This window comes from Pisolithus orientalis, assembly GCF_024613125.1.
Source record: "Pisolithus orientalis strain OTSU chromosome Unknown F5J12scaffold_2, whole genome shotgun sequence".
Taxonomy (NCBI): Eukaryota; Fungi; Basidiomycota; class Agaricomycetes; order Boletales; family Pisolithaceae; genus Pisolithus; species Pisolithus orientalis.
This window is the reverse complement of record NW_026260783.1, coordinates 955,100-978,890: the sequence shown is the minus strand read 5'-3', so window position 1 is coordinate 978,890 and position 23,791 is coordinate 955,100. Positions and strand designations below refer to the sequence as shown.

The following is a 23,791-nucleotide window of genomic DNA, read 5'->3' as shown; positions in this document are numbered from 1 at the left end:
AACGTCGCGTGGCCTGCTGTTAGTGCCTTCGTGGTTGCTGCATGGTGGGTCATGCAGCGATAAGGACATTTAAATGCCCAATGGGGCGGCATGTGTGGGTCACGTCGCCTGGCAATAATATCTATTGATGTCGCTCTAGCTGCGGAGAAGTTAGATAGCTGTACGTATCTACACAAGTAAACATTTCGGGCACAACAGGCGATTCCAACACTTTCCATTCTACCACATTCGTTCCGCCGTCCGGGCGTATCCACCGTGTTATCTACTTCTGCTTCGTAGTCGTGTAGTATGCCAATATTCCCTCCCGAAATTAAAGCGCTCCACAAGGGATGGTTGAAGTGCGACTGCATATCCAAAGTGACTTCGCGGGTTGCTTGGCGTGTGCGGAGATCTAGGGGGCTGCACTCACGGTTGTCCACATACCAGTGCTTTGATTTTATAGCTTCCATGACCCTTGCCCTTGCTATCGGGCGTCAGGTGGGCATGAGGTACTAAGGGTGTATCGTAGGCACAGGGCAACGTCATACGCTCGAGTCGGGTATGAAGCGTACGTAAGGAAGCAATGTACCTACACACTGCTATTACGTGATTCCAAAGGCACGGGGAGTGTGGAGAAGACCAGTGGTTCCATTACTACTTCACGTAGCCAACGCGTGTTCGGTGGCGGGGGACTCTTACAATCAACAACACAAGAACTGGTAGTCATTCCCGCACCTTGATGGCCGTTGGTAGATGGGGATGGATGTCACCCGTGCCTTTGGAGCAGACGAAGCTTCCTCTCTGGAGACGGCGAAGCAAAGCCGGGACTACCATGAGTTGGTAGCGCCACGCCTTCCGAATTCCCAGAACCGAGGTGGAGCTTACCTGTTATGAAGGTTTTGCACCCTGCAGCTAGACTACTATGCGGAGTATAACAGAGACAATACTCGGGCGGGTTCGGCGGGGTCACTGTGTAGTGCGGGATAGCTAATAAACACAAGGAACGCGTTGGGAGGACTGGCAAGTGATCCGAGCGACACCCGTGGCTGGTCTAGACTGGGGACGTGTCGTGTACCGATATGTAAAGAATGCCAGGAAGTTGAGTGATAAGGGTTATAAAAGCAAGCTGGGTCCCTCTTAGCCGGGAGAAAACGCCATCCAGCACGCCCCTGGCCTCTTTTATCGATTTAACCTTTTTTTGGGCTATCTTATGCAAACACGTTCGTCTTGCCACCGAACAGTCGGTGGCAGTCAGGATAACAATCATCGTCGCCGGCCCAGCCCGATTCAACTTGGAGTCAACCAGCGAACACATCATACAACTAGAACGGTGTTGCCAGGGCCCTCGTCGCCTCTTGCACGGTACTCGTTGACAGCAGTAGTCGACGAACGTGTGAGCCGAGAATTGGACATAGTAGGGCGACGAGTTATCCAACGTAAATCTGTTTGCGGGCTCATACCGGAAGAATTGGGGGGTCTGAGCTCGGATTTGTCCGCGACTCTCCACAACCATATCGATCTCAGCTCCGAGTTTCTTAAGCGACACCACAAGCCAAGATCGCCCCCCACAAGGACGTTTTCTGACCCTCTGATCCTTTCCACCAACACCACCCAACCGATACACATTCCAAAGTACTTATATACCTCGTCCCACTGCCGTCGTCCGCCACTGACATCTATATCCAGTACCATGGCTACCCTTGCACCTCGTGCAGACTCCTTCAACGCTCGTGTCCGTGGCAGTAGCCACATCGACTTCAAGACAGCCACCACTGGCGTTGCTGCCAAGGCCATGCGCAACGAGATTGCTCGTCTCGTCAACACGGTCGAAGATCCTGCCACGAAGAGGGTCAGCCTTCGCAGCTCCACACCTCATCCTACCTAATCCATCCCCTTCAGGCTTTCGATACCGAGATGCAGTCTTTCTTTTATCTTTTCACCCGGTATCTCTCAGAACGCGCAAAGAGCGTGGACATGCACGTCGTTTCATCACATTTACCGTACATGGTTATTTACTGACTTTAACCAGTGACTGGGATCGTATAAAGTCCCCCGCCGGCGACCAGATCGTTCCCTACGATTCCCTTTCGCAACCGCGGGACAACAGTAACTTCAACAAACTTGCTGTTCTCAAAGTAAACGGAGGTCTCGGTACCTCTATGGGTAAGGCTCTCCGATCCCATCCGAACAAAGTCTGAGTTACATACCTCCAGGTATGACCGGGGCCAAGAGTGCTCTCGAAGTCAAGGATGACATGACCTTTCTCGATCTGACCGTCCGTCAGATTGAACATCTCAATATGACTAACGGTGTTAATGTTCCGCTTATCCTCATGACGTCGTTTAATACCCACGAGGACACCCTCCGTATTATCAAAAAGTACGCCAACCAACAGGTCCAGATCACCACTTTCAACCAGTCGCGGTACCCCCGTATTTACAAGGAGACTCTTCTCCCGTGCCCGAAGCGTGCCGATGACGACAAGAAACATTGGTACCCTCCCGGTCATGGTGACTTGTACAATGCTATACACCAGTCTGGGGTCTTGGATCAGCTCATCGCGGAAGGTAAAGAGTACCTGTTTGTATCCAACTCTGATAACCTGGGTGCTGTGTAAGTTGTCCTTGTCCTTGAGAAACCGCTTTCCCTCATTCAGCATGTCAGTGTGGACTGAGAAGATCTTGCAACATATGATCGACTCGCAGGCAGAGTTCTTGATGGAGGTCACCGACAAGACCAAGGCTGATATCAAGGGTGGAACGCTTATTGATTACGAGGGCTCCGTTCGTTTGCTTGAGATTGCCCAAGTCCCTTCAGAACACGTTGAGGATTTCAAATCTGGTGAGTAGGATTGCAGTTCTCGTGAAGGGTGTACTGATGGGATACTATGTGTACTAGTCCGCAAATTCAAGATCTTCAACACTAATAACTTGTGGGTCAACCTCAGGGGTCCGTCTACGTCCAGCCGTTTATCATGTGTGATTTTGACACATCCTCAGCATTGAAGCGCGTAATGGAGAATGAGGGTATGGAGCTCGAGATTATCGTTAATCCCAAGGCAACCGACGACGGCCACCCCGTCATCCAGGTACTTATTTTCGATCGTTCCGAGTAGACAACCTTCTTCATATACTGTCTCAGCTGGAAACTGCGGCAGGTGCCGCGATCAAGCACTTCAAAAATGGTCACGGTGTAAACGTTCCCCGTTCCCGCTTCCTTCCTGTCAAGTCTTGCTCCGATCTCTTACTTATCAAGAGTGATATCTATTCTCTGCGCCACGGGCAGCTCATCCTCAACGAGAGCAGGATGTTCGAGACTATCCCCGTGATCAAGCTTGGTGATCACTTCAAGAAGATCCAGCAGTTCCAGAAACGGTTCAAAAAGATCCCGAAAATCATTGAGCTTGACCATCTTACCGTCACTGGCGACGTGTACTTTGGTAGGAACGTGACTCTCAGGGGAACTGTTATCGGTAGGTGGCAACTTGTGCACAGGTTATTCGGGATTGATTTATTTATTTATGAAGTCGTTGCCAACGAGGGGCAGCGTATTGACATTCCTGATGGCTGCATCCTTGAAAACCGTCTGTTGTCTGGAAACCTTAATATGATCGTAAGCCCAACAGTTTTGCTATTTTTGCTTTATTCAGGGGTTGCACTTTTCAGGAATTGTAGGGAGTGTAGTGTCTCCTTGATCAGGCGCGGTATATTAGCATTTGCGAACGCTGCTACGTTTGTCGTTTACCCGACTGTGGAAAATATACGTATGAAGGATGGACTTTACTGGTTATTAGACTCGGAAATTGATACAAAAAATTCGATGCAAGCTGTAGTTGTATATTCTTGCGATGCGATTCTGTCCCGTAGCAACACGTGACAAGCAATGCTAGCTTGTCACGTGGTGACTATGTACAACTTGGTGAACGTTCTCTCGGAACTATTGCTCTGTGCGCTGGAAACCGTTCTGTCGGATTAGCCACCATGAGCAACAAAAGAAAGCGTGACGATTCAGGTGAACCTCCAACGCATGCACGGATTACCTACCACGCCTGGTCCGCGTGCATTTGAACGGTTGTTCAAAGGTGAGGAAATTAGCCATAGTAGTAAGGACTTGCCCAGTTGACCAACCCATTTATAGAGCGCTCCCTACAGGAACTGAGAGACGTCGTGCAAGCGCAAGTTGGACCTCGGAAGTGGGATGGTCGTGAAATTGAAACAAATGAGATCAAACGCGCTCCTGGACCTCGACGACGGTGAGTTCTCCACATTCACACTTGTGGACAAGGCTGACTGGCTTTCGCGTCAACCCGCATGGTCGTACGGTCTATGCTTTTGATCCGACAGACGACGATTTTGAAGCATTGCGTGTGCAGGCATTACGGGATGCACATTCCACTATCGACATCAAGGTAACCGTAGAGGAGGATCAATCCAAGGTATGGTCAAGACGTGTAATATATGCATTATATCTCGTGTACTTTTTATGTTTTCTAGGTTTCTACCGTTCCAGTTGATAGACCTCAACAGTCCGTTCCTGCACCCTCGCATGACGCCGAGCCAGTCGCGAAGAAGCGGAAGGCGGCCTTCGGAGATGATGCCACAACAATCCATACCCAAGGTTGCCGTGCATCGCACTGCAAGGGATAAGGAACCTAGTGAGGAGCCCAAGAGCAAAGCTAAAGGCAAGAAGGGAAACCCTCCACCCAAAGACGTCCAATTGGCAGCATCATCGACTCAAGAAATTCCAGCGCAACCTGAGACGGAGGCAAATAGAGTTTCCGTTGTGATTAAGTCAAGCGTCAAGGGTAAACACGCAAATGAGCCACCCAAGAAAAAACACAAACATACGAAGGAGAACGTTGTTTTTGCAAGTAGTGAACCTGCTACAGCGGGGGAATCCTCGAAATCCATCGAAGGCTTGAAAGACAACGAGGCATCAATGTCTGGTGAAGCACCCCCATCCACAGACAATATACGAGAGCAAGTGAGCGTGGCAGAAGGACCTTCCGACGACCATTCGACCGAGGCAGTTCCATCTACTGACACAAAGAAATCGAAGCAGCCGAGAAAGAGCAAGAGTCGGCTCAGCCTAAAGGTGGTGCTGTCAATTTCTGACTCGCTGTTTGATCAGAAGCTGACGAGGTCTGATAGTCACGGGATGCAGACGGTGGTGAAGAGGGACCTCCCAAGTCTATCAAGCCTAAAGGCAGCCAACAGGTAAAACTATAGCGCTTGACTTACATTCTGGCGCTGAGCTTGACGGCAGTTGACTGACAAAGGTGCGAAGTCAAAAGTAACAAAGAAATGTGGGGTTTACGAAGTATCAGAGCCTTCTCTGGGTGAGTGCGTAACAGATGCAGGTGATTCAATGTTCACTTTGCCTTCACAGCGGAAGGTAGACAATCTGCTGCCCCGGCCACAGGTTGTATGTTAATAACATTGTTGCTCGCATCGTGAGCTTATGATGCTTCAGCGCCCGAGAATGACCCAAGCAAATCTGATCACGATGGCACCGCACCTTATTCAGGTAAATGCCAGTTGCAATAGAGGTATAGCCACTTTCTGAATATCATCTAGCCTCTAAGAAGGCTTTGAAGAAAACATCAGGTGGAGGACCGAGAGTTGATACGCCCGAAAGTGGGTACATTTTCGTAACTTGTCCAGTCATGAACTAACGCACGGAATAGAAAGGGGCAACGGTGGCGGCAGCACTGCGGTTGATGAGAGCCGTGTCAGTACGTGGTCTTACCTGGTCAAGTATTGGAAGCCACATTCATAATCAGTCTAGGCAACACCTCGCTGTCTAATCCTTCGCTCCTAGACGCAGAGGCATGGAGTGAACTTCTTCAGAAGCTTAAAGATGATGTTGCGGAGCTTCAAAATCAAGAGGGGAGTATTTCTGCGTCATGTGAAACTAAGAAGAAAGTAGCAGCCAAGAAATCGAGGAGATCCATCGCTTCCCTTTCCACCAATTCATCCTCAAAACATACACCCACGCCACCCACTGATCTCAGTTTAACCGAAGCCCCTTTCCTTGCTACTCACCATGATAGCATCTCCGCTGCGCACGCGCCCTGTAAAAGTCTTTCCAGTGGCTCGCATTGTCTTGTTTGTCTTCAAAAGCCTTTTCACGCCATCCACCACTGTCCAATCCTCCTCAAAGGACCCCATGTTATTCAGCAACGTTTGGATGAGCTTAAGCAGTCTGACCTAAGAGATAGCCAGAATCTCATCGGGGAACTTGAAGCTCTCGTTCGGCGGCACAAAGGCGGTGATACGGTAACAACTGCACACAGTTCACTTCCAGACGAGGCTACTTGCGGAACGGATGCACATTCCCCCCCTGCAGCATCCTCTTCATCGCAATCTCTTGCTCTCAATGCTATACCTGGTGGCCCGCATCTCGTTGATGCGGTCGGGAGTAGCAATGAGGAATCCACTGCGGAAAGTTCGGAAGAAGATGGGGAAAGGGTCGCACGGACAACATATCCGCTAAAACCCCCTCTGACAAGGCCATCCGCATCTTATGGTGATGACATGCTCGAAGCCGTCGTACGTGGGCCGGCCCCCCGTCGCGTCCTATCGAATATCTTGAAAGAGCTGCAAGAAGAAGAGACGCAACAGGTACATTTAATAGAGGAGTGTGGTCGGCGAGCTAATCGACGGTTCCAGCAGGGATCGGTGCCTTCTTCTACCGATGAGGATGAGGAGCCCCCGGGGTCATCCCCTGCTATTTCGAATAGGGGCAGGAGTTCTCACAGCGTCACTTCTCGCTTGGGACCCACCACTCGAACTCTACGTGGAAAACCGAGCCTCGAGAGTAAGGACACGCAAGCGGTGCCAAGAACCGATCCCAACTGGGACAAAACTGGAGCGGCGTCTGGGAATCATACAGAACTCCACGATGACACAAAGTCATCCAACTCTGGACCGGAACTCCCGTATCCGTCGGATACGTACTTCCCCGGGATCCACCCTACCGAGCCTGACGCGCCCTGTCCCCAGACGGTGGATGGCTTTGACATTGTGAGTCAATCAACACCTAAGTTTTCCATGAAACGGGACAAGCCTTCCATGGTGGCTGGACTCTCTACCAGTCAGAAGGCCGCGGGTAAGCCAAAGGTGCTGAATCTAGAACCGTTACCATCTGCCTTCGCGCCAAAGGTGACAAATCCTCGAGGAAATAAGGAGAGTAAGAGGTCTACGAAGATTGTGGAGAAGACTCCAGTCACAAAACCGTCTGCTAAAGGCACTACGAGTGGCGTTACGACGAACGGCCATTCGGCACCGACGCCCTCTTTGGTGACGTGGGAGACGATGCGCGAGCCAACGCCGTCTGTGCAATGTGATGAGTTGGTATCCAGTAGTCCTCAGGTCGAAGAACATATTAGCCTAGCCACCAAGACTGATCGCTTGAACGGTGGCCGGAAGGAGCGGTTGTTTGACCTCACGCCAAGTCAAATCCCGTTCCCGTATTCCCAGTACACCCCACCACAAGTTTCGGCGCCTCAGTCGTCAGAGATAGATCAGAATAGTGTCAAGGAGCCGCCGCCCAAGCGTCCTCCGCAAAAAAATAGGTTCTATCGGTCTTTGACGGCACTCGCTTCGGAAGCCTCTTCGCTCTTTCCATCAAGCCTGCCGACTCCAAGGGTTGCAACTGCGGATGGCAAGGCGCCGAGGGAGGGCACCGAAGACGATACCTCCAATGATGATGATGACGACGACTCGTCTAGTTCTGAGACGGACGATCCCATGTCAACTGACTCATATTCCGATTGGGCGGAGGGCCAGCTCCATATTACCAAATAAAAAGAAGAGGGGACTTTTGCATGGCCTTTGACCTACTCCAGTTCAGTGCAATCATGTTTCTCGATCCTTGCGGACTAGCATCCTCGTTATATCTACAGTAATGCTACTACGACATATTAATTGTCGGTGATGATCAGATTTACTATATCACGACGATGCACTACGCGACCCGAAGTCTCTGAGAAGTGTAATCCTTCGACGCGCATATCTTCCCAGGCTTTTGCGTTCCGCTTGACTAGTCGGCCCTTGGTGCGACCTGATTGACTCTCTTAGGCTGACACTGCAGCACCATCGATGACAACATCACATCGCGGAAGGATGTGTGTGTCAGGCCCGGTAACTATAGTTACTTGCATAAGAAGAGGTTAGACAGGTGCCGTTCCTGCAGTGATGGGTCCCTGGACCTGGAGAGAAACGTCCGCGATACTTAAACCGGAATCAAAAGATACTTATGGGCAGGGACTCGGAGTTTCCTGCAGGCCATCCGACTTGGTTGTGAATACCATAGCTCTTCCCGCCAGCTTCCCTTTCTCTGTACTTGGTTGGGATAGGTGCATGGAGCTAACACCGTAGGTACACGTCAACAACCAAATCGGTGCGTGCTACTGTCACTACAACCCTGCCCAACGAGACAAGCTTGGTGATGGCTCCATGACGTTCCCTTCATCGTCTGTTCTTAGCGCAGCCTTATTGCTCTTTACAGAGTAATCGTAGCCTTGATCGTATACCAGTCGCCTCTCCTGGGCCAAATATCTCCACGTGGTAAGTTTGCAGCCTTAGTTTCGATGGTACATTCCCCTGATCTCCTAGACTTCGCCGGCGACAGGTCACGCGGTCGCCCCATTCCTGACAAACTGGAAGGCGTGGAGAAACTAATGATAGACTGCTCGGGTCAGATGGCATGCCATTATCGCAATACTTCCGGTTCGTACTCCATACCCTTCAGCTGTCAGAATCATTATCCTGGTCAAACAACCCATTTCTTAGGGGCCTTTTACTAGTCTACCAAGTGCACGCGGGCGAGTAACGGAAGGCCAACCTATAATCGCTCTCGGTTGTGCGCCACTGGATGCGACAGCTGTTGCGGTATCAACATCTTCTAGGGTTAATCACTAGTCACTATCCGCTCCGGATGTCACCACAGCTATTTTCACGGAATGGTGCATTTTTTTTCGGCATCAAGTAGCGGGGTTCCCTATTGTTCTACGCGAATGCCAGCATACCTCCTGCCTTATTCTCACAGTATACACCTCTCGTTATACTCGTCCCCCCGCTCCTCACTGTGGACCTGTACAGACGCGTTCGCTGTGGTCCTTGTGTATGGGACTTTTTCCGTAGGTTCCCTTGCGGGCAATCGACTTGACTACCATCACACTCCAGCCTAAGAATTTCGTTTGCACAGGGTTTCTCAGTCCCGGGCCTCCGTGATTACGAAGTGATGGTGTTAGTTCTTATGAATCAGCGGATTCTATTTTTGAGCCTTGGTGTTTGCTGCTGCAAGTGCGGGTCAGCCTTAATTTCTCCTGCGGCATTTACTTTTACCTGGGTGCTTATAATTCAGTCTAGGTTGATACCATTTCATTCGACCTATGCTTGCCTCACAGGCCTAAAAGCGGTGGGGATGCTTTGTGGCTGATATAAAGGGGCTTTCCTATATGACCCAGTGTCGGAGTCAACAGTCCATTCTACCCCTCTGCACCGTTCGATACGCAGAATGTTGATGCGCCTAGTGACTTCTATGGTGCTTGTGGGCCTTGCAAAAACTACCTCTGCCGCAACGTACTCATTGACGAGCAACCTCATTGGACAAGGATTTCTGAATGCCTTTAGCTGGCAAGCCGTGGCAGATCCTACCAACGGGCGGGTGTATGTTCTTCTGATTAACGAAATGACTAGCAATGACCCTTACAATCACAGTAACTACGTTACAGAATCGACCGCACAGGCGGACGGGTTGGTATCCGTGTCGGGGAACCAAGTGACGTTGCGGGCGGACAGCATTACCGTTTTGTCTTCTTCGGACCCCGGACGGAACTCTTTCAGGCTTCAGTCTAATGCACAGTATACCACACATGTAGCCGTGTAGGTTCCGTCAGTCTTGGTGTCGGCTCGGACTCTTATTTCCCTGGTGCAGCTTTGACATTGCCCATATGCCTCAGGGATGCGGAACGTGGCCTGCTGTCTGTACGTGATCCCCTCCCCTGGTACCTGTGTGATCTGACCGGCAGTAGGGTTTGTTCATCTTCCATTCTTTAGATACAGTGAACACTTATTTTGAGTTCACTGCATTTAACTTTTCAGGGTAAGTCTGGTCACAGGAAGGTTATATGGATAATGATGTTTGTATAGGAAGTTGGTGCGGACTGGCCCAATGAGGTTTGTATTAATCGTTGACTGCATACGAGTTTGAAGTTGATAGGCAGCCTCGGCAGTAGGGTGAGGTGGATATCGTGGAAGGTGTTAATAACCAGAGTCCTAACTTATCATCATTGCACACGAGTGCTAGTACGTCATACCAGTCCAGCCCGCATTCCTTTACTGATGGATGGGAAGATTGTACGATGCCAGATTCCAGGAGCATGACTGGGTGAGTTGCGAGTGGAAATCAGCAGATCTCTGACAACATCCTTCGTAACAGTACGAGCACGGGAACAAACTGCGACAGTTTATGAGACGGGCAATTCGGGGTGTGGTGTACAGACCAATGATATTAACAGCTTCGGTCTAAATTTTAACGGAATTGGCGGTGGATGGTGTCGATCTTTTTCTCTGTACTGAGGCATAGTATTGAATTTCATGTCAGGTATGCTATCGAGCGCGCGTCTACCTTCATCAGAATATACTTTTGGGAGAGAGGGAGTTCCTCCGTTCCAGACGATGTCCAGTATCCGGGGACATCTGTGAATACCGACAGTTGGGTATGTCTTCATATCGTTTCCCTGAGCCCTTTGTTCAAGTTTATTTTCAGGGAACCCCTGCTGCGTACTTTCCCGACACAGACTGCGATTTCTCCACGCACTTCGGTCCCCATAATATCATCATTAATTTGACTTTCTGTGAATGTCGGAGTTCGTTGCATGCACTACATTGCTGACCAGTTCTATATATGCAGGTGGGGATTGGGCTGGCAACAGCGCTGTCTACAGTAATTCGGGGTGTCCATCGGACTGTGTTGGTAAGTTCCGATGCCTCGATGCCTCGCACATCTGAGACGCTTAACCCGAATTGTAAGATTATGTGAATCAGAATCCTTCCGCATTTGTCGACGCATACTTCACGTTCAATTCTCTTAATATTTACCAGTGAAGGCCCTGACAATGTGTACGTGGATAAATCGTTGTGCCAGGGGTATGTACTGAGAACGTTGGACGCGTTAATTATTTGCTGGCTGTGCAAGAACTTAACGGTGAAAGCGATACCGACAATTGCGTGCGACAGAGGCGGCAGTAATAACTAACATTCCCGTCAGCACATAACAGGAGTGGTTGAGAACAAGTTGGGTAGCAGTGAGCGTGAGCAAGGACAGCTGGCAACTTGTAGGCCAGTTGTGTGTGAACAATCAGCGATCACGTAATCATTGACACTATCGCTACAAATTTCCGGGCACGAGTCGTTGTTTTGCTTTTTTTTTGCTGAGCGACAGACCAAGAGCTTCTCTTAAGCTCGTACATGATCTTCACCCAGAGTACACGCGACGAGTAAGCTCGCTGTCTAGGCCTTCACTCTTCTACCTTTCATTGACTGGATCCAAAGTTATCTTAGTGACTTGGTGTTCTCGCTCCTCAGCCTCTGACCTCTCTGTCCAATATGATTTCTTGCATTATTCGCAGCCCAGCCCTCTATCGTGGCTTTGTTACTCATGCAGGTCCACGTGTCACCTTACCTGCTGTGTTGCATCTCAAGACTGGCCAATCTTTCTTCGGGCGATCATTTGGTGCCCCCGAAAGCATTTTTGGAGAAACTGTGTTTTCTACGTCGATCACGTCCTGTTCGTTGTCGAGATTTTCATGCCTGAACAAAGCTAACATTTTTTTTCCTTCTCGATAGATACCGAGTCTATGACTGATCCGTCTTACCGCGGTCAAATCCTGGTCTTCACAACTCCACTGATTGGAAACTATGGTGTTCCCCGTAACACAGCTCCAATCGACTCCCAAGATGTTCGGTGTTGTCCTGGAGTCTCAAGATATCCAGTGCAGCGCAATCGTCGTTGCAGACGTCGCTGAGAAATTTTCACACCACTCAGCCGTTGAGTCCCTTGCTTCATGGTGCCGTCGGTCTGGGGTGCCAGGAATCACTGGAGTCGATACCCGCGCAATTACCCGTTTACTGCGTGACCAAGGTACTACACTTGGTCGGATCGCGGTTGGTGCGGATACATCAGCTTCTCGTCCAACCCCCGAACAATATTGGGACCCTACGACCGAGAACTTGGTTGACCAGGTATCTACCAAAGTGCCTTACGAGTTAAATCCGGGGGGCGATGTCAAAATAGCTGTCCTCGACTTTGGCGCCAAAGCAAACATTCTACGCTCCCTCGTTCGTCGGAACGCCGCAGTTACTGTTCTCCCGTGGAATTTCGACTTCGATTCCGTTCGTGATCAATACGATGGTCTTTTTCTCTCCAATGGACCTGGTGACCCGGCCCATTGTATCAGTGCAGCCATGAAGTTGCGCCGCACGCTCCAGGAATGGAGCAAGCCAGTTTTCGGTATCTGTATGGGTCATCAGATCATTGGGATGGCTGCTGGCCTAGAAGCATATCGCATGACTTTTGGAAACCGCGGACATAATCAGCCCGTACTTGCGTTAGCGTCATCTGGGTCCATCAAGGCGGGCAGAGTCTATGTAACAAGGTAAGAAATGAGATGGATTTGGGCAGGCGACATAGTGATTTTTTTTTTTTTTTGCAGTCAAAACCATCAATATGCACTCAAACTGTCTGATCCTTTCCCGCAAGGCTGGGAACCCTTCTTTATCAACTGCAATGACTCATCTGTGGAAGGTATCAAGTCGACTGCGGAATCAGGTAAGAAAATATGGGGAGTGCAATTCCATCCCGAAAGTGCTGGTGGGCCATTGGATACGATAGGGGTCAGTTATTTATCAGTCCACAGGCGTGCATATTGACAAGTAATTTCAGATGTTCACAGACTTTGTAAATGAGTGTCGGGCCATGAAGCAGCGGAGCGTGAGAAGCATGCCTGCAGATGTTACCGGCACGGTTGGACAGAACCAGGATGAACTAGTAGCTTCTGCGTAGGAACACTTGTACGACATGATAAAATGAATAGAAACTGCCTTTGGCAGGTTACACGTCGTATTTAGACTGTCTAGTCTATCTAGTCTGGGTTTCCACCCTTTCACACAATTTCCGACCTTGGTTTCCTGACCAACGCCATGAACTTCCTTGATGCATACGGTATTGCCGGCACTGGGACCAGCACTCCGCCCGCCGGCGATCGCCCAGAGCAAAGCCTAAACGAAGAGGTGTCGCAAGTTATTGGCACCCTCGGTCATTTCTGGGGAGGGTTTAAGAAGCAGGTGAGCCGCCACGGAACTTGCTAGGCAATCACTGTGTCGGCTGACATCATTAGGGTGGGGTAGTGTTCGCAAATGCACGACGAGATCTCAGCCAAGTTGTCACCCAGGCTCAGCGAGAGATTGGGAAATTCACGACGGCCAGGCCGACCGGTGACCCCGCTGAGAATGAATCCTCTTCAAGAGACGAGCGTGAAGTGGAAGCCGAAGGGCATCAAGAAGGGAACGAATCGAACGATACAGGGCCCAGTACACCAACTGCAGAAGAGACGGATCGCACTCACGAACCCACTACGGTATCATCGACATCCTCGGCCTCAACACCACAGTCGTTCTTCACGCGCATACGTTCATCTCTTCCACCAAACGTAGTTTCCACCGTACAGGCACATCTACCAGAAAGTCTCAAGAACGCCGAAAGCATAGACCTTTCTCAGCTGCGCAATACCCTCTCGGCGGAGTTCCAGCGAGTTCAAGGAGTCACACGCGCGCAAGCAGAGGAGTATGTACACAAGAGTGAAGTCATTCTTCGAGAGGCAATGAGGGAAGCGAGCGAAGTCCTTCGAGATGCGGTGAAAGTCATCCCACCAGAGGAGGCGGGTTCCGAGCCCGGTGCCGGTGTCGTGTGGGATGGCGCAGATGTGTGGATGCTCCCCGGTTTGGCTGCTGGTGCAGAGGGGAGCAGGAGCAATTCTAAGGGGAAGGCAAAAGAGTCTGACAGCTCTGCCCGTCTGTCAGAGGACGCGCGGCGTGCGGTGGCGACACGCGCAGAATCATTGTTGAAGCAACTCAGAAGTAACCCCGAAATAACAAAGGTCGACCCCGCCGTAGATTCCTCAAAGGAATCATATCTAGCATGGGTAAATGATCTTGAGGCAAGCGGTGCAGGGTTTGGCACTGAGGCGTGGTCGGGTCGAATTGCTGACGCGCTGTCGGACCTCCACGATGGTCTTTCATTACAAGATACTTTGGATAGTCTTGGTAAGTCACTTCCTGTAGTTTCATGGTAGTCGTCACAAACCCTCTCATGACAGTACCATCATACATGCCCGAAGAAGTATTCTGGGTCAGATACTTCTTCCGGGTACATCAAATCGAACGAGAAGAAAATAGGCGTAAGGCCCTGCTCCAAGGTTGCTACTTTATTTCATTTCTAAGCGTCCACTTCTAATCTGAGGTTTCAGCTACCGCTGAGAAGGATGAAGATTTTAGCTGGGAGGATGAGGAAGAGGAACCTGAATCCGCTAGACCCTCTCATGCATCCGTGAAATCTTTAGAATCTCAGCGCACCCTAGCTCCCCGCAGAATGGCAGCCACCAGTGGTGGACACTCGACTTCCCTCAGCCCGGCTCTGAGCCCCAGACTCAGCAGTGAGGACAGTTATGACTTGGTATCTGCAACTGTTAGCAACGCAGAGGATGTACGGGAAGGGCCAGAAAAGGCGAGCACAAAAGACGACTCGGAGGATAGCGATTGGGAGTGATGGCGTGCTAGTTTAGTGCAAATATGGTGGGGGTTGTCATACTTTTTCCTCGTCATGTACTCTTGATCAGTGACCTTGTAATCTAATCATTAATGGTTGTGGCTGTGAGGCTGATGGGCGAGTCAAGAGGAATCAGATCCTTCTAACCTAATTCACTAAGATAAAAAGAAAAAGGCCAGTGTCTTCGCTTCCAAAACTAAGACGATCACATCAATCGTGGCAACACCAACACTTGCTTGGCAGCCGCAGGTTAGAACAATGTCGTTCCCTAGACACGATAGTATGTCCATCTTCTTCCCTGCTGTACACCCCGCTGATCGTATCCGATTACTGCAGTATCACAATCGTTCAACTTCCCGAAGGAGGAGGAAAAAGTTATTGAGTACTGGCGCCAGATCGACGCGTTCCGGACCAGTTTGGAGTTATCTGAAGGGAAGCCTGAGTACGTATTCTTTGACGGGCCACCGTTTGCAACTGGATTGCCCCACTACGGTCATCTGTTGGCGGGTACCATCAAGGTATGCAAACACCAGCATCAATGGAGCCCTCTCTGACCTCTCTCTCTTTTTATTTGCCTCTAGGACATCGTCACTCGATATGCTCACGTCTCCGGTTATCATGTCACCCGTCGCTTTGGCTGGGACACTCATGGTCTTCCGGTAGAGCATGAGATAGACAAGAAGCTTGGAATCACTGGAAAAGAAGACGTGATGCGTATGGGCATCGACAAATACAACTCGGAATGTCGCTCGATCGTCATGAAGTACGCATCCGAATGGCGCACGACGGTAGAACGCATGGGGCGCTGGATTGATTTCGATAACGATTACAAAACTCTCAACACCACCTTCATGGAAAGTATTTGGTGGGCCTTCAACGAGCTTTGGAAGAAGGACCTGGTCTATCGTGGCACTCGTGTGATGCCTTATTCTACCGGTTGCACCACCCCACTGTCGAACTTCGAGGCTGGATTGGATTATAGGGATGTCAATGATCCTGCCATTACTGTTTCTTTCCCTCTCGTAGAAGATCCCACGACATCGCTCGTAGCATGGACGACCACCCCATGGACATTGCCCTCAAATCTCGGGTTGTGTGTACACCCGGATTTTACTTACATAAAAATCCACGACGAAGATAAAGGTGTCAATTATATCCTTTGTGAAAAGCTCCTGGGGACGCTTTACAAGGATCCAAAGAAGGCGAAATTCAAGAAAATTACCACCTTTAAAGGCTCGGATATGAAAGGCTGGAAATATGTACCGTTGTTCGAGTACTTCACTGAGCAGGGAAGTCCTACCTATCTGTCACAGACGATACTCAGAATAACTGTGCATACCCATTACAGTTTGGAGCCCGAGCTTTCAAGGTAGTCACTGACTCTTATGTGACGGATGAAGACGGTACGGGCATCGTTCATCAAGCACCGGCCTTCGGCGAGGACGACCACCGCATTGCCATTGCAAACGGGATTGTAGCGCCTGAAGAGTTGCCACCATGTCCGCTAGACGACGTTGGTAGGTTCACTAATCCTGTCACTGATTATTTGGGCCTGTACGTCAAGGTTAGTATCGTTCCACAGACGGTTCTTTGGAGCTTGCTGATGACCCCTACACTAGGATGCGGATAAGGAAATTCAGAAGCATTTGAAGGCAAAGGGACGACTTTTAGTGCAATCAAATACTAAACACTCTTATCCGTTTTGTTGGAGGTATGTACCGCAGGTGCTGGCGTAAGCGACTCCGCCATTACTTACCAACATCCTGATAGATCTGGAACACCTTTGATTTACCGCGCTATACCATCCTGGTTCGTAAGGGTACAGCCTATCAGGGACCAACTTGTTGCAAATAACAGGGAGACTTTATGGTTAGAATCCAGTTCCTTCATACGAGATTTTTACATATTATCGCAGGGTACCCCAGACAGTGGGAGATAATCGTTTTGGCAACTGGTTAGCCAGTGCGCGTGACTGGAACATATCCAGAAATCGGTACTGGGGAACACCGTTACCCCTCTGGGTCAGTGAAGACTACGAAGAGGTTGGTTTGCACACTTTTTTCCTACCACCGAGTAGAAGGCTGATGCAATCACGATATTTTAAAGATCGTCTCAGTTGGATCCATTGCAGAGTTAGAGGCATTGTCCGGCGTGACCGGAATAACGGACCTACATCGAGACAAGATCGATCACCTTACAATACCCTCGAAGAAAGGCAAAGGCATGTTGAGACGAGTGGAAGAGATATTCGATTGCTGGTTTGAGTCTGGAAGGTACGCTTTTTCTTGCATCCGAATGGTACATTTCTTACATGTGCCTTTATCTCCGAAGTATGCCGTACGCGCAGGTTCATTATCCATTCGAAAATAAAGAGTTCTTCGAGAATAATTTTCCCGGTGATTTCGTTTCCGAGGGTATTGACCAAACGCGAGGGTGGTTCTACACGCTCCTGGTGTTGTCAACCCACCTCTTTGGAAAAGCACCCTGGAAGAACTTGATCGTTACCGGTCTTGTCCTTGCGGCTGATGGCAAGAAAATGAGCAAGAGCTTGCGAAACTATCCTGATCCTAAGCTTATGTTCGATGTCTACGGAGCGGACGCTGTGAGGTTCGAACGATTGCCCTTGCCTATGATTTTGTACCTGACTGACCCTCAGGATGTTCCTTGTCAATTCTCCTATCGTCCGGGGTGACAATCTTCGGTTCCGAGAGGAAGGGGTCCGGGAAGTGGTTTCGCGTGTTATGCTTCCGTGGGTGAACGCATGCCGTTTCTTCCTTGGACAAGCCAATTTGTTGCATAAGACTGCTGGCATAGAGTTCAAGTATAATCCCCAAGTGCCGCTTTCAAATAATGTCATGGACCGCTGGATTCTCGCCCGCTGTCAATCGTTGATTCTTTTGTTCCGAACGGAGATGGCGGCGTACAGACTTTATACCATCCTCCCCCGTCTGCTAGATCTTGTAGATGAACTGACAAACTGGTACATCCGATTCAACAGACGCAGGTTGAAAGGTGAAGATGGTTCGGAGGATGCCGTTACTGCGCTTAACACCTTATTCGAAACTCTCTTCACCCTGTGTCGCACTATGGTAAGTGCCTGAAATAAGGTTGTTTGTTGTATCGTTCACGTGAAATTTCCAGTCTTCATACACTCCGTTCTTGACAGAGAACCTTTATCAGGCTCTTCGCCCTTACTTGCCGGAAGATCCGTCGGTCCCAGACCCCCGGTCCATCCACTTCCTCAGTTTCCCCGAAGTGAAGCAAGAGTACTTCGATGTTGAGATTGAGAGACAAGTTCAGCGGATGCAGGCTGTCATCGATCTTGCACGGAACATTCGTGAACGACATAATCTATCGCTGAAGGTTGTGTTAGGTCTTATTAAGATGATCAGTGTGCTTACACATTATCTTAGACCCCCCTGAAGGCACTATTGGTCTTTCATCCCGATGCGCAATACATAACGGACGTATTATCTCTCCAGCGGTACATCCAATCTGAACTCAACGTCCGCGACATTGTTTTCACATCTGACGAAACAATGTCTGGTGTACGCTATCGCGCAGTAGCAGACTGGGGTGTCCTTGGCCGTAGACTTCGCAAGGATCTTGGACGTGTCAAAAACGCGCTTCCTAGTGTGTCAAGCGACGCCGTGAAAGCATACATCGACACGGGAAAAATTACTGTTGACGGAATCGAGCTCATCACCGGTGATTTGACCGTTCAGCGATACCTCGAACTGCCACCCGCCTCCGAGGGCCAGTACGCTACACACACAGACAATGACGTGGTTATTCGACTGGACGTTCAAGTGCATCCCGAGCTCATGAGTGAATGGCTTGCGAGGGAGTTCATCAACAGAGTGCAAAAGCTGAGGAAGAAGGCCGGCTTGCAGGCAACAGACGACGTAGAAGTATATTACAGGTTCGAAGACGATTCAGGTGTAGAGCTGTTGAAGGCACTTGAGGAACACGCAGAGAACATCCAAAGGACCATCAGGAGCACCCCGAGAAGTGCAGGAGAACGTAATGGAGGTGACTTGATTGCAGAAGAAGAGCAGGAGGTGGCAGATGTTAAATTCCGGCTAACGCTAGTAAATCTGTGAGGAAATTCTGGTTAGATGAGTGCTGGATACCCGTTGTGCGACTAGAATACACTGATTGTAAGGAGTAAACGTTAATATGCGCCGGAAGGAGGGTCCAACATGACAGGGGAAGAACTGGTGAAGAGACAGGGTTAGTTCACTTCTTGGAAGACCCGAACCCCCCAAAGCCCATAAGTCTTGTCATTTCATCGTCCACCTCCGCCTCCGCGACGAGTGCGATGCGAGCCTGCTCCTTTTGGACCTTCTTCTGAGCCTTTTGTTCCATGCGTCTGGCAGCTTCTTTGGCCTTCACTTCTGCTAATCGTTTGTCGAAGTCAAATGCCTTCGTGTTGGAAGCTTCCTTTGTCTTTTCACGAAGATAGGCAATCCGTGCGCGGACTTGCGCCAACGTCGAGCGCTCTATGCGAGTTGTCTGTCCCAACTTTCTCAAGTCTGTGCTTCGTTAGCCTAATGTAAATTGAACAAGAGACGGCATTACGAGCTCTTCCGTTAATGTGGTCTAAATAGGCGGAGGTATCCTTGTACGTGCGATTGCACATCTCGCAATAAAAGCCGGGCTGCCCAGGACCACGACCTCCGGGATTCTGGACGACCATTGTTTTGTTGAGATTCTTTTCCAGCTCGAGCGAGCCCTCCCGACGTTTCATGAGTTCCGTTGGTTTAGGTAAATCCTCCTTTCGTGCTTTACGTGGAGCCTTTCCTGAGCAAATATCATCGTCAGAAATGCCACGCAAGAGAGGCCATCGGGACGCACCCTTTTTCATACGCTCCTCGTTCTCCTTCATCCTTTCCCTCTCCTCCTCGTCCTTCTTCCTCGCTCGCTCCGCGTATTCCTCCTTGTCCCATTTCTTCCTAAAATCTGTATCTGCAGCTTTGGTTCCATAGGCGCTGGATTTATCTGTCATGGTGAAACGTCGAGCAAGAGCGGATGGCTTACCCAACTAGGAAAGCCCGCAAAGCGAGTCAGTCACGTGGCACCTTCATGCCGGGCGCAGTCATTACTCTCGAGACTACCGTCATTTGAACACACGGTTAATGTCAAGGTCGTGCACACGCAGGGGCCGAAATGGACGCTCAGGTTGAAAAGCCTCTCGCTGCAATGTTCCCGTTACCTTTCCGTGTTCTATTTTTGGTTGGCCTGGGTATCCTTGGTTGGGCAACGAACCTTCACGGCCTGGAACGGTTGGGTGTCGACGGACCAAGCGTTCTGGAACTACAGGACCGCAGTTGTCTACCCCTGCAGTCAAGTCCCCCGTCTCGCAAGAAACAGCTTCCAACACGCGTCTTTTATGCACCTCTTTATCGGCTTTTCGTCATTTATTCGTTGTGGTGCTTCGGTGCATGGCTGCTGTACAGAGTGCAAACGTGTTCAAACGTCGCTGTCGTGGATGTCTTTGCATACATCCCTGGAGTATGCATCCTCAGCGTACTGACCGTTCTCCTGTGTACAACGGACATCGTTCATAAACGCGAAAGGGACTCCTTCTTGCTGTAGGTTCCTTTGGCTCCACAGCGTGCGACTATCCATTACTATTCCTCTAGTGCTGCAGGAAGATGCTGTTTCCCTGCGTCTGACAGTCAAATATACTTCTCGGACGTTATTTTTGCCGACATCCTCACTTCCTATGCCAAAGTATTGGGGGATCTCTGGCTGTCATTTTGGATGCTGCTCCCTGGAGGGAGCTTGTTGTCCGTTCCAACACATGAGGGGTGGGTTCAATGGGTATTACCATGTTTAATGAGGTATTGCCTTTACGCTCTAGCAGGTCTTGGAGGGTGGACTTTTTGACCAAATGTTCCAGTTTACCATATGCTATCCGTCTACGCCAGTGCCTCATCGAGTACTGGTCCCTCTCCAATACCAGCCGCCGTCCACTCCTCAACGCGATTAAATACGCCTCCTCGTTTCCAGTAATATTTTTATCCGCAGCTCAGCGACTAGTCGAGTCTGAGCTAGTAAAAATTGGTGGAGAACCAGCCAGCCACAAAGCGTGGCATGGAGAGCACCCCCTCTTTCGGCTTTGGTGAGTAAGCACGATCTATACGTGGAATAGTTATTATTACACGGCGGTATCGCAGGCTCGTTGCCGTTGTCATCAATTCCCTGTATTCATTCTGGTGGGATTTGACTAATGACTGGGGCCTTGATGTCCTAAAGTTCCGCCGCACCGAGTCGCAGGATCGTCCTCTCTTACGCGGTCGACAGGTTCCCTTTACACCAGGACGGACTCCAATCGTCTCGCGCACTGTCCTTCCACCGCACAACTCGACACGGCTCTGCCTATCCTTATGGACTTCGCCCCGTTCTGCTATACCCTCTCCCTGTGTACTCCTTGGTCGTGTTTCTCAACCTGGTGCTGCGGATGACATGGTCCGTCAAATTGTCGAGCCATCTCCATCTACAGTCCGAGGGCAGTGTTGCAATCTTTTGTCTCGAGGTAGCGGAAGTGCTACGAAGATGGATGTGGGTATTCCTACGCATTGAGTGGGAGGTTGTGAGGAGAGGAAAAGACAGAGAGAGGGCTGCAGATGGACTGGAACTATTTGACGCACACAAGGACCTGTTGTTGAATGATGCCATCAACATAGGTCATCATCGTGATCCAATCATAGACAATTATGGTGGCGAGTACTTCTCGGGTGATATGTATATATACACTTGTCTGACTTTCTTTTTTGCTTCTCAGCACGCTAGATAAGTTATACAGAGCACCTTCTCGCTTTAATTCAATGCTGTGGAGGACAGAAGTTCTTCACGATGCCGGCTGCCACAATCTTCACTGAGTGTGTTTCAAGGACAACCCGGTATTCGATAAGGAAATTGAGTAATGAAGTAATCGCGGTGCTCCGCAAAGGGGCCAGATTCCTCTTTACATAATACCGCAAACCTCAAATTCATGTGACCGTGCTGACACGATCCGCCAAAATTAACTGGTCGAGTCTCCGTAGTATGTGGTTGTACGACAGCTAAATTCGTCCAGGCGTAAGGGGATTCTGATGGGAATTTATATCGAACACAAGATAGTGTCTGCATATAAAAACGACCAGGACCCTGCCTTATCCCAGCTACTCATACTTCCTCTCTCACAGCTACTTCCTTCGCGCGTCTAACCAAGAATGAAGGTCAATTCGCCTTCCTCCATGTGAGAACTCGACCTAACAGCCTGAAGTAGATTCTTGCAATTCTGTACAAAGGTGGTGATGCTGCCAAGGCCGAGTCTCGTCTGCTTGGCACTGTTGAGAATCCAGGCAAGCATAACAAACTGTAATGCACTGGTTCTTGTTTTGACGCCTGTGTAGCTTGGACTTCGCGAGTACCTTGAATCGCTAGGCCACGAATATGTTGTGTGTACTGATGACTTCGGGGTGTTCAAGTCAACTCACTGCGTTTTAGGTTTCCGACTCCAAGGAAGGCCCTGATAGCGACTTCCAAAAACACATTGTCGACGTGTGTTAATTCCTATAATAAGTTTTAGCAAATTTGGTCTCACTTGTCCAGGCCGAGATCCTGATCACTACACCCTTCCACCCGGGATACCTCACCGCCGATTTATTCGAGAAGGTGGGCACTCCGATCAGCATTAGGCCCAGGGATAACAAATCTGCTTCACAGGCCCAGAACCTGAAGCTATGTGTTACCGCTGGAGTCGGGTCCGACCATATCGACCTCAATGCTGCAGTGAAGAATAAAGTCCAAGTTTTGGAAGTCTCAGGATCGAATGTTGTGTCAGTTGCGGAGCACGTTCTCATGTCCATCCTGCTCCTCGTGAGGAATTTTGTTCCCGCTCACGAGGTATGTAATGTCGGCTTAAAAACACCGAATCCTATCCTGACGCACGCCGTAGATGATCGAACGTGGTGACTGGGAGGTTTCTCAAATTGCACGCAATGCATTCGATTTGGAGGGAAAAGTCGTCGGTACCATCGGTGCTGGCCGCATTGGCTATCGCGTTCTTCAGCGGCTGGTACCGTTTGACTGCAAGGAACTCCTTTATTATGATTATGCTCCTCTTCCAGAAGGTGGGACTACTTCGATTTGGTCTCATCCCGCTGACACCCCTTCTAACCCGACATGCTACAGCCGCTGCCAAGGCAGTCAAAGCCCGCCGAGTCGAAGATCTCAATGAGTTCGTCTCTCAATGTGATGTTATCACAGTGAATTGCCCACTTCACGAGGGCACACGTGGTTTGGTCAACGAAGAGCTCCTGAAGCATTTCAAGAAGGGGGCATACCTCGTCAACACCGCCCGTGGAGCCATTTGCGACAAGGATGCCGTGGCCGGTGCTCTTCAGTCTGGGCATTTGAGTGGTCAGTGTGGGTGTTCCCTGACCCAAACAGTCCTGACACTGTCTCGCAGGATATGCTGGTGACGTCTGGAACGTTCAACCGGCTCCCAAGGACCACATTTGGCGAACGGCGAAGAACCCGCTAGGTGGCGGCAACGGCATGGTGCCACACTACTCGGGTACTACACTCGATGCACAAAAACGCTATGCCGAAGGCGTAAAGAGTATCCTTGAAAACTACCTTACCGATAAGCCTCAAGAGCCCCAGAATGTCATTGTCGGCATTGGCAAATACGAAACCAAGGCTTGTGAGTATGCTCTCTGCAGTGTCCTATGGGGTGCTGACGTGAAAGCACCTAGATGGACAGCGTTGAAATGTATAGTGTTTTACGCGTTTCCATACATACCATATCAGATGCCTCCGGATCAACTTGAATGTACGATAATAGCAATGCAAAACCCCTTTCTTGACCAATATGTCGTAAATGACCGAACCTATAAGAACCCCCGCCCAAGATTTAGCCCGAAGCAACACAACTTAGATACTGCAGAACGCTGGATTCCCATGCTTCGTGGTGCGATTTTTTTTT

At 49.9% G+C, this 23,791-nt stretch overlaps 9 protein-coding genes across 9 annotated transcripts; 8 read left to right on the top strand and 1 right to left on the bottom strand.

Annotated features, from left to right (window-relative positions):
- Positions 1-749: 749 nt before the first annotated feature.
- Positions 750-3,908, top strand: F5J12DRAFT_797040 (UTP-glucose-1-phosphate uridylyltransferase). The gene is made up of 11 exons (XM_051744148.1): positions 750-806; positions 865-1,828; positions 1,879-1,979; positions 2,009-2,142; positions 2,193-2,592; positions 2,636-2,820; positions 2,878-2,928; positions 2,979-3,067; positions 3,121-3,451; positions 3,506-3,591; positions 3,645-3,908. Exons 2-11 carry the CDS (start codon positions 1,190-1,192, stop codon positions 3,651-3,653), a joined length of 2,025 nt encoding a protein of 674 aa, XP_051604880.1. The 5' UTR covers positions 750-806; positions 865-1,189; the 3' UTR covers positions 3,654-3,908.
- F5J12DRAFT_797038 (uncharacterized protein) lies at positions 3,909-7,958 on the top strand. Its single transcript, XM_051744147.1, has 13 exons — positions 3,909-4,030; positions 4,173-4,231; positions 4,323-4,414; positions 4,473-4,538; positions 4,597-5,073; positions 5,130-5,195; positions 5,245-5,317; positions 5,368-5,403; positions 5,452-5,505; positions 5,556-5,615; positions 5,666-5,713; positions 5,767-7,732; positions 7,764-7,958. The coding sequence occupies exons 1-13, from the start codon at positions 3,960-3,962 to the stop codon at positions 7,816-7,818; spliced, it is 3,123 nt and encodes a 1,040-aa protein (XP_051604879.1). The 5' UTR covers positions 3,909-3,959; the 3' UTR covers positions 7,819-7,958.
- A 1,543-nt stretch (positions 7,959-9,501) lies between these two features.
- F5J12DRAFT_902624 (glycoside hydrolase family 16 protein) lies at positions 9,502-11,093 on the top strand (the record flags this gene model as incomplete). The annotated part of the gene is made up of 9 exons (XM_051748317.1): positions 9,502-9,653; positions 9,705-9,869; positions 9,922-9,967; positions 10,223-10,292; positions 10,453-10,540; positions 10,591-10,705; positions 10,756-10,843; positions 10,900-10,962; positions 11,020-11,093. The coding sequence occupies 9 exons, from the start codon at positions 9,502-9,504 to the stop codon at positions 11,091-11,093; spliced, it is 861 nt and encodes a 286-aa protein (XP_051604878.1).
- A 316-nt stretch (positions 11,094-11,409) lies between these two features.
- Positions 11,410-13,050, top strand: F5J12DRAFT_797025 (carbamoyl phosphate synthase small subunit; the record flags this gene model as incomplete). Its single annotated transcript, XM_051744146.1, is given in 5 exon segments — positions 11,410-11,775; positions 11,835-11,947; positions 11,967-12,643; positions 12,701-12,881; positions 12,931-13,050. The coding sequence occupies 5 exon segments, from the start codon at positions 11,595-11,597 to the stop codon at positions 13,048-13,050; spliced, it is 1,272 nt and encodes a 423-aa protein (XP_051604877.1). The 5' UTR covers positions 11,410-11,594.
- Positions 13,051-13,109: 59 nt separating this feature from the next.
- Positions 13,110-14,912, top strand: F5J12DRAFT_761361 (uncharacterized protein). The gene is made up of 4 exons (XM_051742123.1): positions 13,110-13,331; positions 13,385-14,309; positions 14,363-14,461; positions 14,513-14,912. The coding sequence occupies exons 1-4, from the start codon at positions 13,188-13,190 to the stop codon at positions 14,809-14,811; spliced, it is 1,467 nt and encodes a 488-aa protein (XP_051604876.1). The 5' UTR covers positions 13,110-13,187; the 3' UTR covers positions 14,812-14,912.
- A 157-nt stretch (positions 14,913-15,069) lies between these two features.
- Positions 15,070-19,089, top strand: F5J12DRAFT_945679 (tRNA synthetases class I-domain-containing protein; the record flags this gene model as incomplete). Its single annotated transcript, XM_051749738.1, has 12 exons — positions 15,070-15,091; positions 15,148-15,329; positions 15,393-16,104; positions 16,167-16,375; positions 16,431-16,522; positions 16,582-16,680; positions 16,727-16,853; positions 16,918-17,084; positions 17,143-17,418; positions 17,468-17,900; positions 17,953-18,174; positions 18,225-19,089. 12 exons carry the CDS (start codon positions 15,070-15,072, stop codon positions 18,912-18,914), a joined length of 3,231 nt encoding a protein of 1,076 aa, XP_051604875.1. The 3' UTR covers positions 18,915-19,089.
- On the bottom strand, positions 19,051-19,819 carry F5J12DRAFT_909700 (uncharacterized protein; the record flags this gene model as incomplete). Its single annotated transcript, XM_051749011.1, has 3 exons — positions 19,051-19,346; positions 19,393-19,614; positions 19,669-19,819. 3 exons carry the CDS (start codon positions 19,817-19,819, stop codon positions 19,051-19,053), a joined length of 669 nt encoding a protein of 222 aa, XP_051604874.1.
- Positions 19,820-19,901: 82 nt separating this feature from the next.
- F5J12DRAFT_796992 (EXS family-domain-containing protein) lies at positions 19,902-21,853 on the top strand. Its single transcript, XM_051744145.1, has 6 exons — positions 19,902-20,405; positions 20,457-20,657; positions 20,717-20,938; positions 20,994-21,086; positions 21,121-21,543; positions 21,602-21,853. Exons 1-6 carry the CDS (start codon positions 19,981-19,983, stop codon positions 21,696-21,698), a joined length of 1,461 nt encoding a protein of 486 aa, XP_051604873.1. The 5' UTR covers positions 19,902-19,980; the 3' UTR covers positions 21,699-21,853.
- Positions 21,854-23,731, top strand: F5J12DRAFT_796984 (uncharacterized protein). The gene is made up of 10 exons (XM_051744144.1): positions 21,854-22,037; positions 22,088-22,160; positions 22,213-22,259; positions 22,309-22,362; positions 22,414-22,476; positions 22,528-22,707; positions 22,760-22,934; positions 22,996-23,223; positions 23,273-23,509; positions 23,562-23,731. The coding sequence occupies exons 1-10, from the start codon at positions 22,032-22,034 to the stop codon at positions 23,573-23,575; spliced, it is 1,077 nt and encodes a 358-aa protein (XP_051604872.1). The 5' UTR covers positions 21,854-22,031; the 3' UTR covers positions 23,576-23,731.
- The last annotated feature ends 60 nt before the right edge of the window (positions 23,732-23,791 follow it).

Coding starts and splice junctions, on each gene's coding strand:
- F5J12DRAFT_797040 (XM_051744148.1), top strand. CDS start 1,190: ATGCAAACACGTTCGTCTTGCCACCGAACAGTCGGTGGCAGTCAGGAT. Junction 2,929..2,978: donor CTTGTGGGTCAACCTCAGGG/GTCCGTCTACGT, acceptor ACACATCCTCAG/CATTGAAGCGCGTAATGGAG. Junction 3,068..3,120: donor ACGGCCACCCCGTCATCCAG/GTACTTATTTTC, acceptor ATACTGTCTCAG/CTGGAAACTGCGGCAGGTGC.
- F5J12DRAFT_797038 (XM_051744147.1), top strand. CDS start 3,960: ATGAGCAACAAAAGAAAGCGTGACGATTCAGGTGAACCTCCAACGCAT. Junction 4,415..4,472: donor TAGAGGAGGATCAATCCAAG/GTATGGTCAAGA, acceptor TATGTTTTCTAG/GTTTCTACCGTTCCAGTTGA. Junction 4,539..4,596: donor CCTCGCATGACGCCGAGCCA/GTCGCGAAGAAG, acceptor TCCATACCCAAG/GTTGCCGTGCATCGCACTGC.
- F5J12DRAFT_761361 (XM_051742123.1), top strand. CDS start 13,188: ATGAACTTCCTTGATGCATACGGTATTGCCGGCACTGGGACCAGCACT. Junction 14,310..14,362: donor AGATACTTTGGATAGTCTTG/GTAAGTCACTTC, acceptor CTCTCATGACAG/TACCATCATACATGCCCGAA. Junction 14,462..14,512: donor GCGTAAGGCCCTGCTCCAAG/GTTGCTACTTTA, acceptor CTGAGGTTTCAG/CTACCGCTGAGAAGGATGAA.
- F5J12DRAFT_796992 (XM_051744145.1), top strand. CDS start 19,981: ATGGACGCTCAGGTTGAAAAGCCTCTCGCTGCAATGTTCCCGTTACCT. Junction 20,939..20,993: donor CACCCCCTCTTTCGGCTTTG/GTGAGTAAGCAC, acceptor GCGGTATCGCAG/GCTCGTTGCCGTTGTCATCA. Junction 21,087..21,120: donor CTAAAGTTCCGCCGCACCGA/GTCGCAGGATCG, acceptor CGCGGTCGACAG/GTTCCCTTTACACCAGGACG.
- F5J12DRAFT_796984 (XM_051744144.1), top strand. Junction 22,363..22,413: donor TCCAAAAACACATTGTCGAC/GTGTGTTAATTC, acceptor TCACTTGTCCAG/GCCGAGATCCTGATCACTAC. Junction 22,477..22,527: donor CCGCCGATTTATTCGAGAAG/GTGGGCACTCCG, acceptor TCTGCTTCACAG/GCCCAGAACCTGAAGCTATG.